The 17,696-nt window shown below is 43.6% G+C and overlaps 1 protein-coding gene across 1 annotated transcript in view; it reads left to right on the top strand.

Moving 5' to 3' along the window:
- Positions 1-17,696, top strand: part of LOC104523042 (inositol 1,4,5-trisphosphate receptor type 1-like) — a gene marked incomplete at its 3' end in the record, with an annotated part of 165,575 nt that overhangs the window by 143,670 nt on the left and 4,209 nt on the right. Inside the window, 7 exon segments of the mRNA XM_029084380.1 lie at positions 236-411; positions 2,010-2,174; positions 3,858-4,053; positions 5,710-5,811; positions 7,483-7,622; positions 8,944-9,109; positions 9,894-10,054. Of these exon segments, the coding sequence (XP_028940213.1) occupies positions 236-411; positions 2,010-2,174; positions 3,858-4,053; positions 5,710-5,811; positions 7,483-7,622; positions 8,944-9,109; positions 9,894-10,054 (1,106 nt within the window).

Raw genomic sequence — 17,696 nt, forward strand, 5'->3', positions numbered from 1 at the left:
GGCGCTTATCATTTACATAATGCTTTAGTAACAAGTTTGTAATTAAAATCTGCTGAAGGCATCGGGCTCAGATGTTCCACGTAGTGCTTTGAAATCAGTAATGTCTGAACATGAGGCTTAATGATGCTCCACCAAAGATAAGATAAAATGCCATTTGCTTGGTTATTTTGGTTTGGTTTTGTTTGGTTACACAAAGTATTGCAGTGGGGTTTGTTTTTTTTCTTCTCCACCCTAGGTACACTGGAGCCCCACTTGTCAGGCTTGCTGTGGACAGCCATGCTGATCTCTCTGGCCATCGTTATAGCTCTTCCCAAGCCCCACGGCATCCGAGCCTTAATCGCTTCTACAATATTGCGACTAATATTTTCAGTTGGTTTACAACCTACTTTATTTCTTCTGGGTGCATTCAACGTAAGTATTGAGTGGGCCTTTCTGAATTTCTCTTACATCTTACATAAGGTTTTTTACCTGCTCATGAAGATGTTGGGCAAAAATAACTTGGGACATTGTGGTGGAACTGGTGGGAGGAATAATTCCCTCTTTGGACTGTTTCTGGCAGAAGTGCTTTGCTGTTGTTCATTTAATCCTGGTTCCCCAGGCTGGAGACCTCTAAAGTTTCACTTAGTTTTGTCACAGTCCAGAAACAACTCCCACCCCAGCCAGAAATGTGAAGAAGTCTCTGTGACCCCATAGTACACGGCTATTGGCTCAAACCCATCTCTCGTTCAGTGACTAAGCTACGGGATTTTTGAGGTTGTGTAAGATTCACTGAACAATGCCTTTCCCAAATGCCTCTCTGCAGTCCACCTGCCAGCCTAAAGCTGCCACGAAGCAGTTTTGCTGCAGCAATGCGTGGCCTGAGCGTGTGAGCTGGGCCACCAGAGAACTTCATTAACGTTCAGACCCAGAGACCTGTGGTCTCTTGTGGCAGGTTGAGCCAAAAGGGTTTCTCTCAGACTGAGTCAGCAGGAGCTGTGCAAAGATGCAACTTCTCAAAGTCTTTGCCTCTATTACGAAGTGCCCGGCTTTCAAGTGCGTCATTTAACAGCACTTCTTGTCTTCGAAATCCGTCACTGAGTGCCGGGTACTGCAGGGTCAGAGTCGCACTGTGAGGAGGGTGATGGCTGTTGTTGGTAATTGCAGCATTTAGCAGGTTCCAGGTAAGCTGAAGGCAGTTTTCCTTTGGTGTCAGTGGCCGGTGCTACACAGGAGGATTACTGGGTGCATGATTCCAGAGGGAATTCATAGAATCACAGACTGGTTTGGGTTGGAAGAGACCTTCAAAGGTCATCTAGTCCAGCCCCCTGCAGTGAGCAGGGACATCTTCACTAGAGCAGGCTGCTCAGAGCCCCATCAAGCCTGACCTTGAATATCTCCAGGGATGGGGCCTCTACTACTTCTCTGGGCAACCTGTTCCAATGATCCACCACCCTCATCTTGAAGAACTTTTTCCTAATATCCAACCTAAATCTTCCCTTTTCTAGTTGAAAACCATGACCCCTCGTCCTATTGCTGAGGGACTGGGGACCACTTGCTTATTAGCAGGCAAGAGGGGATGGTTTGGAAATCTAACCATCTGCTGTAGGCTGAAGTGTTATGTGACTGCAGGAAGTGCCATGCTTAGAACAGGGTTGGTATTTTATTTTATCTTATTTATTTTTTTTAAGGAAGAGTTACCTTTCACACCAGGGAATGTTTTTACTTTCTTCTTTAAATCTTAGTCTCAATGCCCTTTGACAACAAGCTGGAGACAGGAGTTGGTGCACATGTTGTATTAGACACGTGCAGTTTTAGTTTTGGCTCAGTGTCTCAGCTGTGCAGAAAAAAAACCCTCAACAGAAAGCAGGTTTGGACTGACGTGTGAAAGGCTGTTGTGTAACAGACAGTTCAGCACAGTGGTTGTTGGCATCGTGGAGACGAGTTATCTGTAGCTTTGAAAAATTGCCTTTTTTTTTTTTTTTCCCTGAAAACAACATGTTGCAGCTAATTTCTGGTTAATCTTCCCTTAGGTTTGTAATAAAATCATTTTTCTGATGAGTTTTGTGGGTAACTGTGGAACTTTCACCAGAGGATACAAGGCGATGATCATGGACGTCGAGTTCCTTTATCACCTGCTCTACCTTCTGATTTGCGCTCTGGGGCTCTTCGTACATGAATTCTTTTATAGTTTGTTGGTAGGTATTCACTTTGCCCTCAGACTGTTTTTCTGTCTGTGTGTTTGTCAGGTCCCATCTGAGGCATATCTAGATGTGTCATACGCCGCTTGCTTTCTGTTTTACTACTGGAAAGCTGTTGTACAGGCACTCTGGAGAGCTGCACGCTGGAGATGTTGCCTGGGAGAAGTTATGGTGGGAGGCTAGGAGACTCCTGGCACATCTCCTCTTCCTGATTTGTACAGACAAGCAGAGAATTTTTTGTTCTTCTCAAGTATATTCTACAAGACACGTTTAAAGTGAAATTTAGTTAAAATTGCTCATTGCAGTTGCAATGAAGTTTTTAGCATTTCTGTGTTACTCCTCGACTTCTAAGGTACAGATTTTCCAGGTTAGATGTTTTGCTTGTGACCCTGCTCTGACTTCCAAGATAATAAAACAATTTAAAATGTCGTAACTCCAAGTAATCTCAACACCTGGTGAAGGTTTAAGCCTTCTTAAGGTCATATAAGCTCTTACATTAGGAAAAAAAAACCCAAAACATTGAAAAATCTAGCCATAGAAATGTTAGGTGAACAGTAGTCACTTCTGGAGTTACCGTGCTATGAGTAAGAGGCACACGGTCTGTCAAATGGTTTATTTTGTTTTTGTCAATAACTGTCACATAGTGTCCATGGGTTTTGAGCAGTTGGTTGACTTTGGAGTGTCTCCTTAGCTGTAGCCAGACTCCAGACCTCACATGACTGACACGGATGCCTGGCATGTGTGTTTTATTCTGTGTGGGGTGGAATTCATCTTGCACTGCACAGGACTTGTAAGAATAAGTGTGATGGTTTGGGTGGATTCACCCTTGAAGGAGTATATCTAGTGTTGATGGAGAAGATGTGTCACTTTGAAAGCAAACCTTAAATCCCATTCAGAACACTCTATTTTTGTGCCTTTGTTTGATGCTTTGGTATATCCCCTGGTAAGTGAATTAGTTATTTTCTGTATCCATGTAGGTCCAATTTCTCAAATACCTATTCTCTCGTTGTCAACCAGCATAACCAGCAACCTGCCAGGGCTGTGCTGGTGGGTTGTCACAGACCCAGAGGAGTGAAAAATGAAGGAAACATCTGTAAAGAAATTTAAACAAAGAATTTGGGAAAAAATATTGCTAATTTAATTATACACTCAGTAAACCAAGACTTAAAGGAAATAGCTAATTGTGTTTTGAAACAAGCTATTTCGAGACTGTGATGGGGCAGATAATGCTGTAAAGAAGATACAACAGCATGTGTAAGCAGCTTGATATTTAAAGCACGTGCTGTCTATCTAGCACTGGAGCAAGAACACCTGCCCTCACACCATGTAGGGACTCCTTCCCAGCTGCATCTCAGGACTGGAGTCCCTGAAGTGCAGATGAAGACAAGGGTACAGCTGCCTCCATTCTGCATGTCTCAAAGTGCCTGGCACAAGAGCAGTACCGTGGGGGTGAGGGACCCCATCTCCCTCACCTCCTGCTATATTTTTCTTTGCTAAGACGTTACATTTCATATAACCATAAAAAGGCAAAGAAAAAAAAAAGTGTTTTAAATGCTCTTTAAAACATCAGATTGGTATTGTTAACACGCTGCCCCACGTTATGCCAACACGTAGCGTGCCACCAGTGGTGTTGGTAGTACCTGTGAGAAACAACCTTTGCTTTTGTTCGTTGTCCCCCAGCTCTTTGACTTGGTGTACCGAGAAGAGACCTTGCTGAACGTCATCAAGAGCGTCACTCGCAATGGACGTTCCATCATCCTGACTGCTGTTCTCGCTCTCATCTTGGTCTACCTGTTCTCCATAGTGGGATACCTCTTCTTCAAAGATGACTTTATCCTGGAAGTAGACAAGCTCCCTAATGAGACACTATTGCCAGGTTGGTACCAGAGACTCATTTCAGTGGTTTGTGTTGAAGAAAGCAATGGGCTTTTGTTCCCTGGGGTGGGCTGAGTGTCATAGAATGGTTTGGATTGGAAGGGACCTTAAAGCCCATCCAGTTCCAACCCCCCTGCCATCAGCAGGGACACCTTCCACTAGACCAGGTTGCTCAAAGCCTCATCCAGCCTGGCCTTGAACACTTCCAGGGAGGGGGCATCCACAGCTTCCTTGGGCAACCTGTTCCAGTGTCTGACCACCCTCACAGTGAAAAACTTCTTCCTAATATCTAATCTAAACCTCCCTTCTTTCAGTTTAAACCCATTTCCCCTTGTTTTGTCATTAACTGCCCTTATGAAAAGTCCTTCCCCAGGAAGGACAGTGTCTTCCAGTGCCTTCCCCAGGACAGTGTCTTCCACCTTTTGCAAGACATAGTGATTACCTCACCAGTTGGACAATATCTTTCTTTCAAAGGACACTATTTAAATATAAAATAAATTTTTTTAAAAACCCAAACTGATTGGGGTGAACAAATACCCCAGTATTTTTACAAAACACTGCAATCTGCTGCAGCATAAAGAGGGCTGGGGAGGAGGAACCCCTGGAGATAGCACTTAGGCTCTTCTGCACACAGTTGAGATTCCTCCCCTCGCTGTTTGCTGAAACAGTTGAGATTATCCAATTCAGCTACACCTACTCCCTCCCTCAGCTTAATTACAAGCAGACTTGAGGTAGGCCCTCGTGGAGAAGGCTCTGCACTGGGAAAATTCAGTTCTGCCTCGATTTGCCAGATATTGAATGTTTATATTCGCTTTTAATGGTGGGGTTTAGTTTCAACATAAAAAAAAGGAATATTTTATTTGAAATAACAAACTGAATATAAATGAAGGGCGTCAAAGGGATGCTCCTGTGAAGCAGAAGTTTCTCTCTCTAACTCTGGTTTGCTCTTAGTTTTTATAAACTGCATTAACCTCCCTCAAATACTTGCTACAGCTGAGACTCCATAGCAGACTTCTCTTAGATTTCTTATTGTAAGTTAAATTTTTTCCACCCTGGAGCATCAAGCAACTAAGTCAGTGAGTGGGAAAAACAGAAATTGAATTTGTTAAAGGAGAGTTTTGGGTGTTGTCTTGTTCTGTCTTTGCTCTTTTCTCTGACACTTGAGCTATTCAGACGAGTATTATTTGACATTCCCACTATTTTTTCTAATTTTATTGCCAAGCCTATGAGAGACCCAAACCTCACTGACCCTGTTATTTCACGTTTCCATGTGGCTGGAGAAATGCCAACGACATATTACTCTGAGGCAGTAGGTTTGTTTGGATACTTGCAAGGCACTGAAAGGGAAGTTTCTAAGACACCTTGAAAATTCTCTGTGCACTAGGACATAGTATTTTTGGAACAATTTCAATTGCTCTCTTAACTTTGGAGCTGATGCAAAATAAATTTAGAAGTTTGGTCTTTAATTCATAGAAATAAGAATTTTATGTTTGAATTTAAAATGATTGCATGTGTAAATCAGAAAGTACTATGCCCTTCTAAACCTGCCTAGTAATTGCACACTGAATATGATGGGGTGCCTTAATATCGAGAAGTAATCTTGCAAAACATATAAAACATTAAACTATCGGTTTGACTCATCACCTTCTGTTTTTAGATCGCACAGAACCAGGTGAGACCATGACCGGAGAGTTTCTCTATTCAGATGTATGCAAAGCAGGTAGCAGTGAAAACTGTTCTTCAATCATTCCCTCAGACCGTGAGTATCTGCTGTTGAATTCGTGACTCGCACCCTGGGTTTTTACTAGGTTTTTTTCTAGTTAAGCATCTTAAATTTAAAAAAAAAATATTATTTTTAAATTCTGTGTAATAAATTGAGGAACAATTGGGAATCATGTGAGTATCTAACTTGAAAAAGGATTCATTTAGGCCAACAGCATAAATGACATTTGTTACATGAAGTGATTAAATTAGATGTACCAAAAACTTAGAACTAACCCATACTTTGATAAAACACTGTTATATTCTTTAATTTTCTACCTTATCAATTTGAGAAGGAAGTGATGCAGTTTGCCTCTTTGCAAAGTTTATTATTTTAAAACATGAGGCTATTAAATGTGATCTCAGAGGATAATGCCCTGTGAAATACGAAGCAGAACATCGTTTCTTGTCAGCCTTGTTCTAACTAAGGAAACTGGTTTTAATATCATGGCAGGAAGTACTCAGTGGATTAAGTAGACAGGGTAGGTTTGGGGGGTTAGAGATCAAAAAAAATGTGCGTGCAAGATATTATTTGTAGCCCTAGATTGGGTATTGACATATTTCAGTTTTATTTTCTAGAAAATGTAATTTACTTTTCAGAGATTTATGAGGCTGGCTGCGAGAGCCAGACAGAACATCACTATTTTCTCTTACAAGTGGAGCTCTTATGTGGGCAAATGTTTCAAAGGTCACTAATGGCCACGAGCCCCTGCTTGCAAGAGGAGATGGCTCTGTTTTGCTCAAGTGTCCTCTTTGATAAACTGAGATTTAGCATTGATACAAGAATCGCTGCTTTATTCAGCTCTAGTAGGAGTGTGCTGCTTTGGGTTTATACGCTCTGGCTGCGAAAAGAAGTCCAGAGATGTTTTTATGTCTAAATAATCAACCTGATATCAAGGTCTTATGTGGCCAGGGATATTAATGATGCCCAAATCTTTGGCCATTTCTCTATCATCTTGGGTTTTGGCTATTTCAGGATTGCACAGGGCCTTTCTAAGGCTGTCCGTGGGAAGGCGGGATCAGCTCATGAGCATTTTTGTGATGAAATGAGAGTCATGAGACTTTTAATGGGTACAGGAAGAGTATATGAGATTAGGTAATTAATTCTATCAGTTCTGCAACTGAAACAGTGAAGTCGGAGGCTGCAGCCACATGAAGAGAGGGTCAAAAAAAGTGTGCTACTTTTTTAGTAAAATGCTGTTTCCATGAGCAGTGATATTTTAGCCATTTGAAAAATACAAGTCGAAGTTGCCATTTTGAGTGCAACCCAAAGGCTGTGCAATCTGTCAGGCACCAAGGGAGAGTGGAAGAGGCAACACTCTGTCCTCTGAGCTGTCAGAAAGCTACGATTCTGTATAAACAGGCATCTGGTGATCTGAGCTGTGCATGCTCACAGAAATGGAAAGAGATATTTAACCAAGTCAAAGACAGCAGTTCAAGCACAAAAGAAAACTCTGCTGGTGGGGAGAGGAGGGCAGGAGGGAGCCAGAGCAGAGACCAGCTCCGATGGTCGGCTCTTTGCACAAGCTGGGGAGGTTTGCGATGCTGGCTGGAAATCTGGTGGTTTCTGCAAAAGGGGGGAGAGAGCATGACCAGAAAAGAATGGAGAGAATTATTTAAAACTGTTGTTCTTGCCTTTGAAACATGTCTTTGCTTGCTGTGTTAATAGAACTGATTGCTGAAGAAATGGAGGAAGAGAATAAAGAGCATACGTGCGAGACGCTGCTGATGTGCATTGTTACTGTACTGAGTCATGGGCTCAGGAGTGGGGGTGGAGTAGGTGATGTGCTCAGGAAACCATCCAAAGAGGTAAATTATCACTGAATGGGGGCGGAAGAGTGATAACCATGTAGGGCTGGGGTTCTAGTTCTGCTGGGGAAAATGTGTGTACACTCCCTTTAAACAGAGGTAGGATCCATTGCGGCGAGAAGGGACCACGCTTGCTCTCTGTAGTGTCAGATTAAACAGCAGCCATTTCAAACAAACTTCTCCTCAGACTTTTTTTAGGGCTTTTTTTAGCTTGAGGGCTGTCCAGAATGGGGCCCAAAGGAACAGAAATGGTGTTGCCAACAGTTTGTGCTTTGGGAGTTCAGGAGCTGAAGAAATACAATCAGTACAAGCTAGTGAAAGAGAAACATGAGGCAGCAGGATGAAGATCCAGTGGTAGCTGAGACCGTGCTAGTGGCAGGAGTTTCTGTGGGGAGCATCCCTAGGGAAGGGTGAGATGTGTAAAACAGGAGAGGACAGGGACCAAGATGAGTTGGAGCTGGGACCATGGGAAGGAAGGAAGGATGGATGGATGTTGTTTGGAGCCATCAGCAGAGAGCCAGTACAAAAGCATCAGGATTTTTCCATAACACCCAAAGCTACCTATAAAGCTGCTTCTTCAGCTGTTTGTGCCCGTTTGGGTCTCAAGCTGTCCTCCCTCTGGTCATTCCCCACAGCCACCTTAGGGGACAAAGGAGCAGTCGTGGTCAGAGTGAATGCTTTTCTCTACTGTCTGCAGTTTCAAAGTGTTTTCTAATATTTAGCCTTATTGTCAGCTTACAATGGCTTAAAAGTTAAATAGTTCTTAATAAAAGTTGGGCACCCAACTGGCAGGATGATTCTGAAAATGGGGGTTAGATATTCAGGTGTTCAGACCTGCAATGAATATGAAATGGGTACTGGGACATCCAACTTAATGTCCAGGTACATGTTTGTTAACATAAATGAAATGAATACTATTAAATTCCAGTAAAATACTTTATGATCAGCACTGATACTAGATAGATATATCAGCAGATTAATATGAGGATATGATTTGGGTGAGCTTGCAGGGAGGGGTGAGGGGAGAAAGTATATCAGTGTGTGTGAGAGAGAAGAGGACAGACTTGGACACAGTGAGCAGAAAGAGCAACTCTGTAGAGATCGTGTGGTGGTAACTGACTAATTTGGCTTTTCTTTCAGTAATCTTGCATTTTAGTTTCACTTAATGTTTTGAGTTGTACGTTATCACTGGAGAGCATCAGAAATGGAGACTCTAAAGGGAGGGGTTGTGGGGCAGTGTACTCTGCTGAGCTGAGAAGGGCATGGTAAGGGTTAGATGTGTGTATTTGGGTTGTTAATTATTAAAATATGTATCTTGCAGGAACCTCTCTTTGCTGCTAGAGTGATATACGATCTGTTATTCTTCTTCATGGTCATCATTATTGTCCTTAACCTGATTTTTGGTGTGATCATTGACACTTTTGCTGATTTAAGGAGTGAAAAACAGAAGAAAGAAGAAATTTTAAAAACGACTTGCTTTATTTGTGGTAAGTGTAGAAACACACTTAAGAATAAGGGGTTACGCTGTCAAAGTGAGAGGTAGCTGCAAACTAGCAGGAAACAAGAGTCTTGAATTACTGACTGGTCCTACCTCCCCTTCCTCAGCTGGGTGATACTCTTGGGTACCACATGCATAGGAGCTCGGCAGCAGGAAGAGATGGGGAGTGTATGCTCAGTGTACCATTTTGTCCTGAAATCCTTAGTTTCTGTTTCTCCTGTGCTTCAAATAATAGTTTCCTAGTGGAATGGGAGAGATTTTTATAAACAGTCATTTTTTTACCAAGGGTGCAGAGTGTTGAGTAGTGCCTATAAAAGTTTTTCCCATCAGTAGATTGGGAATTAAGCTGCCGAGCCTTTGAGGCCGGTGTGGTTAAACAACGTGGTCATCCAGAAGTTGCCTGACACACAGACAGAAAAAAAGTAAGTTTTGGGAGTGTGCAAATGGTACTTTTGGTATCATTTTGCCTAAAAATAGGAGATGTGTTATGAAATCCAACAAACTGATTGCATACAAGGTAGCTGCCTTTTTTTGAACCAAAAGTTTTCTGTTACATATAATAAGTGAGCAGGGCTTGTTATTCCTTCTTTCCTCTTCTCACTGCTTTGTGGGCATTTGTTTGAGTTTGTCCCCGTTATTCAGTGGTCATTGAAGAGTGATGGTGAGCGTTACGAAGTGCAGCAGACTGTAGAAACAAGTTTTGTTCTTAGAGCTCGTTTTCTTAGTACCAGTTTGTAAATACTGAGGGTTATATGTGTGTGTCACTCTCGTAGGTTTGGAAAGAGATAAGTTTGATAACAAGACAGTCACATTCGAAGAGCACATTAAAGAAGAGCACAATATGTGGCATTATTTGTGCTTTATTGTGTTAGTGAAAGTAAAAGATTCAACGGAATATACAGGACCAGAGAGTTACGTGGCAGAAATGATCAAGGTGAGTTTGAAGTTTTGCTTTTTTTTTTTCCCTAGATTAGACCAATCTACTGGAATATTTGGTAAACATATTCTGTATTTTATTTATTTTGTAAGCAAAAGCTTGGAGTAAGACTTTTTCTCTAATAATAGTCTTAATCCAATGCCTTTCCTTTTAGAAGCATCTTCTAAAGATAATAGAATTAAGATGTGCTTGGCAAGATATCTAGAGAAAAGCCCTTGGGTGGATGTTAGCACGTTGCAGCGCGCTGCAGACGGATGGTGCGTGCAGGGGCACTGGTGGGAGCTGACGTGCTGCCTCTGCAGCTTCTCAGCCTCCAAAACACTCCGTGTGTGTGTGCCAGGGGAGGTGGCAGTGAGCAGTGACATCTGGGTGGCCTCTGTGGTTTGAAATCAGGTGGAGAGAAGCTGTTCTCTTTGGAAAACCAATGTTTTAAGGGAGAATATTTTCAAGCTGGTGGAAATGTCTGAAGTATAACAAGCAGGTTATAACCTGTCCCACTATAAATGCCTTAAACTGACTTGCAGGCTTTGTTGTCATATGATTTTAGCTTATTATTATAAAAACCTAAAATTAATATCTACTCAATTGTAAGGCCTTTTAATGAGAGCATTAAAAGCTTCGTCTGTGCCAAGCAGGTTCAGAGCTCCTGGAATTAGATCCTAAACCCCAATTACTAATTTGTCTGGCTGGTTAGCAAAAGCCCTTTCTGCTGTATAACATTTCAATTAGTTATTTCTTTATTTGCCTTCAGATGAATAAATAGCAGAATACTTTCACTTGTTTCTAGCTTTTTCCCTGCGGAGGTACCACCTACTGTTAAGTGGGCACCTTGTCATGGCCGGGTCAGAATGTAAATCCCACCAAGATCTCTTAGAGGTTAAACATGTTACTTTGGGGTCACTAAAGTGTATGTCCTAGTTCTGGATTTCTGCCTCTCTAATGAGGGCTTAAAGAAATCTTGTGAGCAGTCACCTGACAGAGGATTAGCACAGTGAGATAACTAAATACATCACTACTGCTTTCTAGTCTGACTGATTATATTGCTCCCTTTATGTATCCCACTGCAGCCAGCATTCCTTCAGGGGCAGGCACTGTCCTGTTTAAAATGTTTCTGCTCTTAAAAGATGATTTTGTGTTGTGTTAAAACTAAGGGGATTTTTTAAAAAAGTTTCAATTAACGAACAATTTATTAACATTATTTCAGGTTAACAGTTCAAATTAGGTAAGAACCAAAACCAAGTCACTGAGCATGTCTGCAGTAAATGCAAAAACTGCAGGACTTTTATCAGAATTCCCATTCACCAAAGTGCCAGTGCGGGCTGATTACCATATGTTGAATGGGGCTGGGGATAAATTATGCATTGACCGAGTGTCTCATGCAGATGCAATTTTATATAACACCCTGCTCTAGGTAGAGGTTTGCAGTGTGTCTTGGAGCTGGTGGCTCTTTGCCTGTCGTGAGCCAGTTTTATACTGAGAGCTCACAGCAGGGTCTGGGTGCAGTGCTGTGGAAAGCCCAGTGCAAGCAGACGAGCCGTGGGATGGGAAGTGAATTTGCTTTGCACATCAGTGCTCTGCCACGACCCAGCACAGCCACCACGGGAGCAGCCTGGGCTGCTGCTGCCCTGGCACCATCCTTCTCAGCAGCATTTTGCAGTCAGCGTGTTCCTTAGGACTGATCTGGCAAAGCTGACTCTAAAAATCAGAAGCAATTTCTTTCCATCATCCTTTAACATTAAAAACATTCTTTTCTGCCCTAGAAGATCTGAATGCAAAACATGATGAATCTGTTTCTCTACCAGACTTGTTTTAAATGCTTCTGTAAGAGTCAGAAATCTTTTTTTCTGCCTAAGTTGTATCTAGGAGTAACTTGGGGCATGGCTCATCTTTTACTCAAGCCTTCTGTCTTCATCCCATGAATCTAGAGGGACAAGCAAAAGAAAATCCTTAAATATAGCAGAGATTCCAAAGACTGAGATTTAGTTATGGGAGGTGGTGGTTTATTTTGTATTTCTATGGAGGGTGATAGGAGATATTCCTATTATTCCTATTAAGCAACCTGTGGTTGCTTAATATCTGCAGCTACCAAATTCTCCTGGCAAGCCTGTTTATGTCCTGGTGAGGTTTGAAAAGGGATTTTCTCCCCAGAATTTCAGACTGAAGGTGGCACTCTAACATCTTTGATAATGACAAAGATGGGGCAGGTCTTTTCCATGGGCTGTTCTGTGGTACCATTGTTCAACTGCAATTTATACCCATTTTTAGTAGTTGAGGGTAGGAAGCATAACGTGCTCCAAATCAAACTGTGCTGACAGAAAACACCTCAGATATGCTTCACCTTTGCTCTGCCTCCCAACAGAATATCTTTAGAAAATTCTTGGATTTCTGCCTTTTGGCAATAATAAAATTTAAAAATATATTAAGAACCAAAAAAAGTTGCCTCTGCCATTTAGCATTTGTGGGTTTTTCCAACACCACAAAACATCAAAAAACCAAAACAAACCAAACTAATTTAAGACACTAGAATTATATTCACCATCAGCTTGTGAGTTGCATCCAGTGCTGCTTGTAAAGTGCTTTAAAGATATTTTAAGCACTGTGGTATCAAAAGAATCCTGGACAATTTCACTTATGCCGGTTAGTGAATATTCAGAAGCTTTAAGAGTGATCTTGAATTTTGATGTTTTCTTGTCTAAAAATAATGTGTGTAGAAAGGCAATTTTGAGGCTCTGTGCTGTACTGGAGATGGCAGAGCTGAATCTTGCCCGTAGAATTCATCTTGTAGCCTGCAGGAATCTGACCTGTCAGAAAAAGAAAATGTAGCCTTGAAAATCAATGATTAACTACAGTTATTTGGTGAATTTTATATTTCTTGGTGGCTCGAAGCTCGTTGAGATAAAATGCATCATGCAGAAAGAAGTCAACAGTTAAACTTGGAGAGTTTAAGGTTTAGAAGTATTGTGAGCACTGCAAGCCTGCTCAAACAAATATTAAAACAAAACAAACAGTGATGTGACAGAATAAAATCTTACTGATAGTCCTGATTTGTGACTCTACCTTCCATCACATTTTTCTGATACCAATATGGCTTTGTTGGCACTTGTGATCTCAGGTTGGGGTTTATTTTTGGTTGAAGTTCCCCTGTGTGTTTGCGTGTCGCCGGGCTGCTGTGGTCATGTAGCTGCAAGTCTGGAGTTTAGATAGGAGATAGGAGACCTGGAATTCATGGCCAGCTTTTCCCCTGCAAACAGGGATAATACTCCCTTTCATCAGCAGGGTGAGCGTGTGCCTGCTGCGATACAGGGTGCAAAACTTGGGATATCTTCAGAATCTTAGCTGGGAATTGCTAGAAGGGGGTAACTGGGATTGCTGGTCTCGTTTGATGTAGAAGCTGAGCTTGCGTACACACCCAGACTGCTGCGGTGAATCACCCGCTGTCCTGAGGTCCTTACCTGCACTGGTGAGGGTGATAACCTCAGGGATTTCAGGAGATGGCAAGCAGAAGCTTGGCATGAAGCAGCTCACCTCTGAAATGCATTCTTGAGCTACCTCCTCATATCTTTTTAATAGCACAGACAGTGTAGGATGTGAGAAAACATCTAGTGGTAACAGAGATGGTCTTTACATCTTGGTGTTTATAACGCCCTCCTGATGACCTGACCTCTGTTCATCTGGCTAAATCACCGCAGAGGTGCACTTAAGATAATGAGGATATTGGGAAAAATTTATTCTCCAAAAGAGTGCTCAGACATTGGAACAGGCTGCTCAGGGAAGTGGTGGAGTCCCCATCCCTGGAGATGTTCAAGAAACATGTAGATGTAGCACTCGGGGACATGGTTTAGTGGGCATGGTGGTGATGAGTTGATGGTTGGACTGGATGATCTTAGAGGGCTTTTCCAACCTTAATGATTCTGTGAGGCTTCAAGATGGATCAATGTCTTTTGAATCAAAAGTGTTTATCTGGGAAGTATGCAAAGGATGCTGCCAGGCAGGTAGCCCGGTACCTCCCGTGTTTCCCAGGAACAAAAGCCTCCAGTTCAGCTGCTGTGGGGCTTTGTAGTCACCAGGGAAGATCAGGTGATGTCTGAATAATACTGAGTGTGTAGGAGGTGGGGGGATCCACTTATCTTGTTGGCCAGACATTGACATCCCCACCCAAATGACTAATGTGAACTCAGTGCAACTCCCTCCAGATTAGTTCATTTAAATGTCTTATCTACCCATCCTGGCTTGAGAATTTCTTCTCAAGTTCTCTGCATTTGCCTGCAGTCCCCATGGCAGCCTTGCCAGCAGCAGCAGCCCCAGCAGTACAGCTCTGGCTGGAGTCTTGGCAAAGGTCTGCGACAAACAGCTGTTTGCAGGCATTTATAACATGTAAAAAATTCTTTACTCTGAAGCTCGATACTTGGAAAACCACACAGAGGCTTTGGTTTTCTTTGCCTTCATCAGCTGTTGTACGTGCAGCTGCAGCGTGCTGTCGCTGGCACAGACGAGGATTTGCATACACAGCTCTTGCATACCCTGACGTGGGGATTTGCATCTCCACCTTCACAGCAGTGTTTGATCCGTGTGGGGAAGAGCCACACGGCTCTCGGTGATGTTATGCATGCATTAAAAAAATAAAGGCTGGTTTGCAAGAGTTTTTAGCACAAAACATCCTCGCTACCTCTTGCTGTTTCCACAGATTTTTTTTTTTTAATCTGGTGTTGCACCAAGCATGATACATGTCATTAACCTTAATTACAAAAGCCAGGTAGAGAGGTGCAAGGGATTGCCCAAGCTCACATGTCCTGATCGAGAGTGCCCGAGTCCTGAATCTTCAGCTGAATTGTGTTGTCATTTGAAAATGAAGCAGTTATAAATAGGAGTGATGGTGCAGATAGATAACCTTAAAGGAATCTGGAATGCAGATGAAGGCTAAAGATTTCCTTTTGTGCCCTAATTAACCTCTTCGTGCAAAACTGGGGATTTAAATATATTATTGGGCTATATTTTTTTTGTCTTGAGCTGTGTGCTATACCATGACAGGAAAGTATTTTTTATTACTGTTTTGTGTGTCCAGCGTAGCCTGTCACTTCTGCCAAGATGTAGCCTCCTGGTAAGCAAAGACAAGGCTTCATCAGCGTCAGGCTTTTAAAATCACATTCTTCCAGAACTACAAGTTCGACTTGAAATCTCTCCAAAGGAGTTAAACACCCAACAGGGACTGTTACTGTGCTCTGAAACTCAGCAGGAGCGTGTGATTCACAGCCCGACCGAGGCTCACGTGCTGATGGCTTTGAAGGGTTACTGTGTCCCCAGGCTCTACGTGGAATGTAATTCGGTTAGAGATGGCCAAGGCTGGGTTTGAGCTGCAGCACCCGTAGGAATAACAAGTAGCAGGCTGTGATGCTGCAAACCCAGAGCATTTGGAAAGGGGCTTAAGGATCCCAGCGTTGGTGAAAGACGTGTAGACAGCTGAAATTATAGTCTGAGAAAGTATTAGTTACACACGTGTGTCATTTGTACTTGGAAATCACATGCTTGGGGACAAAATGGACTAGAAAAGATTTGTCATACCAATATTTACCAACCCAGCTGCAGCTGCAGAGGAAAGCAGCCTGTGCAAACAACTTGTAGGTAGTCGTTTGGTTATTGGTGAAGAAACTGGGGTTTCAGGGCTCCTGGTCACAATGACACTGGGTTCAAGCTGGGAGAGGAGGACTGAGGAGGTCAGCATCTGAACTGGAGCTGATGGTGCTTAATTTGGTGGTACCTTCCCAATGAGCTGCATCTTGAGATGCCTTACCAGAGTTAGCCAATTTAATTACAGGGTTAAACAATAAATAATAGCGGAGGCGTACGAGAGCCAAGAGGTGTGCTTGGCAGCAAGCCCTTGGCTGGTGGAAACACTGTGTCATAGGCACAGGTCGTGAGCTTTGCATTTCGATAGCAACTTGTTCCACCCTTGAAATTGGCATGAAGGTGCAAACCAGAAGCTGCATGGGAAGAAATGGTTGGTCAACCTCACCTTCCCCACGCAGCGTTAGTGTGCTCTTCCCTCCGGAGGTGTGCGAGCTGGCGTGCCCTGCAGCAGGCTGCAGAAAAACCCCTCCTGTTGCTGGTATTTGCCACTTCTGTGGCCAAGTTCTTGTTTTTCCCTGATAAACCACCTGGGCAGGCATCCGTGCTGGGAATATCGGGTTGGCATCTCCATTAATGAGTCAGGGGTTTCACTTTGGCTGAGCATGTGGCAGAAAAAGGGTCAGGGTCAGTGGGGAGAGAATCATAGAATGGTTTGGGTTGGAAGGGACCTTCAGAGGTCACCTAGTCCAACCCCCCTGCAGTGAGCACAAGCTTCAGCCCAGTTCTGTGTAATGGTTTGCATAACATGTTGGGATTCAATTGGATCCCAAAGCAGCTTGTGGGGTGGTGCCGTCCCACTGCCAGCACATGCCTGGGAGGGAAGGGGAAGGTTTCCAACTGGAAACCATCAAGGGTGACACACTGAGGAAAATAAACTGCTCGGTCTGCAGCGCTGGCTGGGACAAAAGAGCCCCGTAGGGCTGTGTGTGCTGAGGAGGTGGCCAGGGGCTGAGGCGAGGTGGCTGTCCCTTGAGTCATCGCTGCCACCTCCTCCCCACACCGCAGGGTGCTCCATGGGCCACCCAGGCCAACGCCGGATGGATTGTGCAAGAGTAGGTGGGTGACTGCAGCCATGGCCACTAGCAGCTGTTTGTTCAGCCTTTGCAATTTAATCGTTTTGTCCTGCCCAGCTGATGGTGGTGTAACACGTCCTACTTAAAATCTAGATCCCAGAAGTAGGTTGCTGTGGAGAGGTGATGCTGTCCTTTCTGCAAGAGGAAGGAGATGGTCTCCAGGGATTCCCACTGGGGCCGGCTGCCTCGGTCGAGTCAGGCTGGGTGATACTTGGTGGGGTCACTTCACCACTGGCAAACAAAACGCTGAGCTGAAGTGAGTCACCGCAGCAGAGCTGTCACCAGGATGTACAGGGGGGATCGTTTCATGTAGGGACACGGTCATCTCCCACCTTTGGAAATGGTGTCTGTCGCCCAGTTTACCTGCTCTGCACCAGTGCAAAAGCCACTGGGGTGTTTCATCCGTGGCAAGAATGAAAAAGGAGATTTTTTAAAAATATCATTAGCGTTGTGTCATCAGGCTTCTGTTCAGAGACGTGGTGGATGTGGGGATTTGAAACTGCTCTTAGTGTGGAGGGGGGAACGCTCCAGTCGAGTGATGTTTTTTGTGGAGAGGGGAGAAGTGGGGCTTGGTGTGGAAGAAGTGATGGTGAGCCCTTTGCAGAAGAGAGAGAACCTGACGTGGGGCTTTTTCCAGGAAGCACAAGGAAGAACCCAGAGGAGTTTTATCTTGCCACAAACAAACAAAACCATTCATTTTCAAAGCGCTTCACGAAGCTGTTTATTAGCTGTGTGGGTATGATTTTTTTTTAAGGACACATGACAGAAACTGAAGCTTTCTGTTGCCACCTTCCCCTCCTGGGCAGCCCTCCGATGGCAGGCGATAGGGATTTGTTTTGATGAGCGTTGAATTAGCCCTTCAGCACCCCATAAATATTAGGCACAGCAGTCACTGAATCAATGGGAGACCCAGAAGAGGAGCGGTGGCTTCCTCGGGGCTC

Source organism: Antrostomus carolinensis, unplaced genomic scaffold (assembly GCF_000700745.2).
Source record: "Antrostomus carolinensis isolate BGI_N321 unplaced genomic scaffold, ASM70074v2 scaffold21193, whole genome shotgun sequence".
NCBI classification, from domain to species: domain Eukaryota; kingdom Metazoa; phylum Chordata; class Aves; order Caprimulgiformes; family Caprimulgidae; genus Antrostomus; species Antrostomus carolinensis.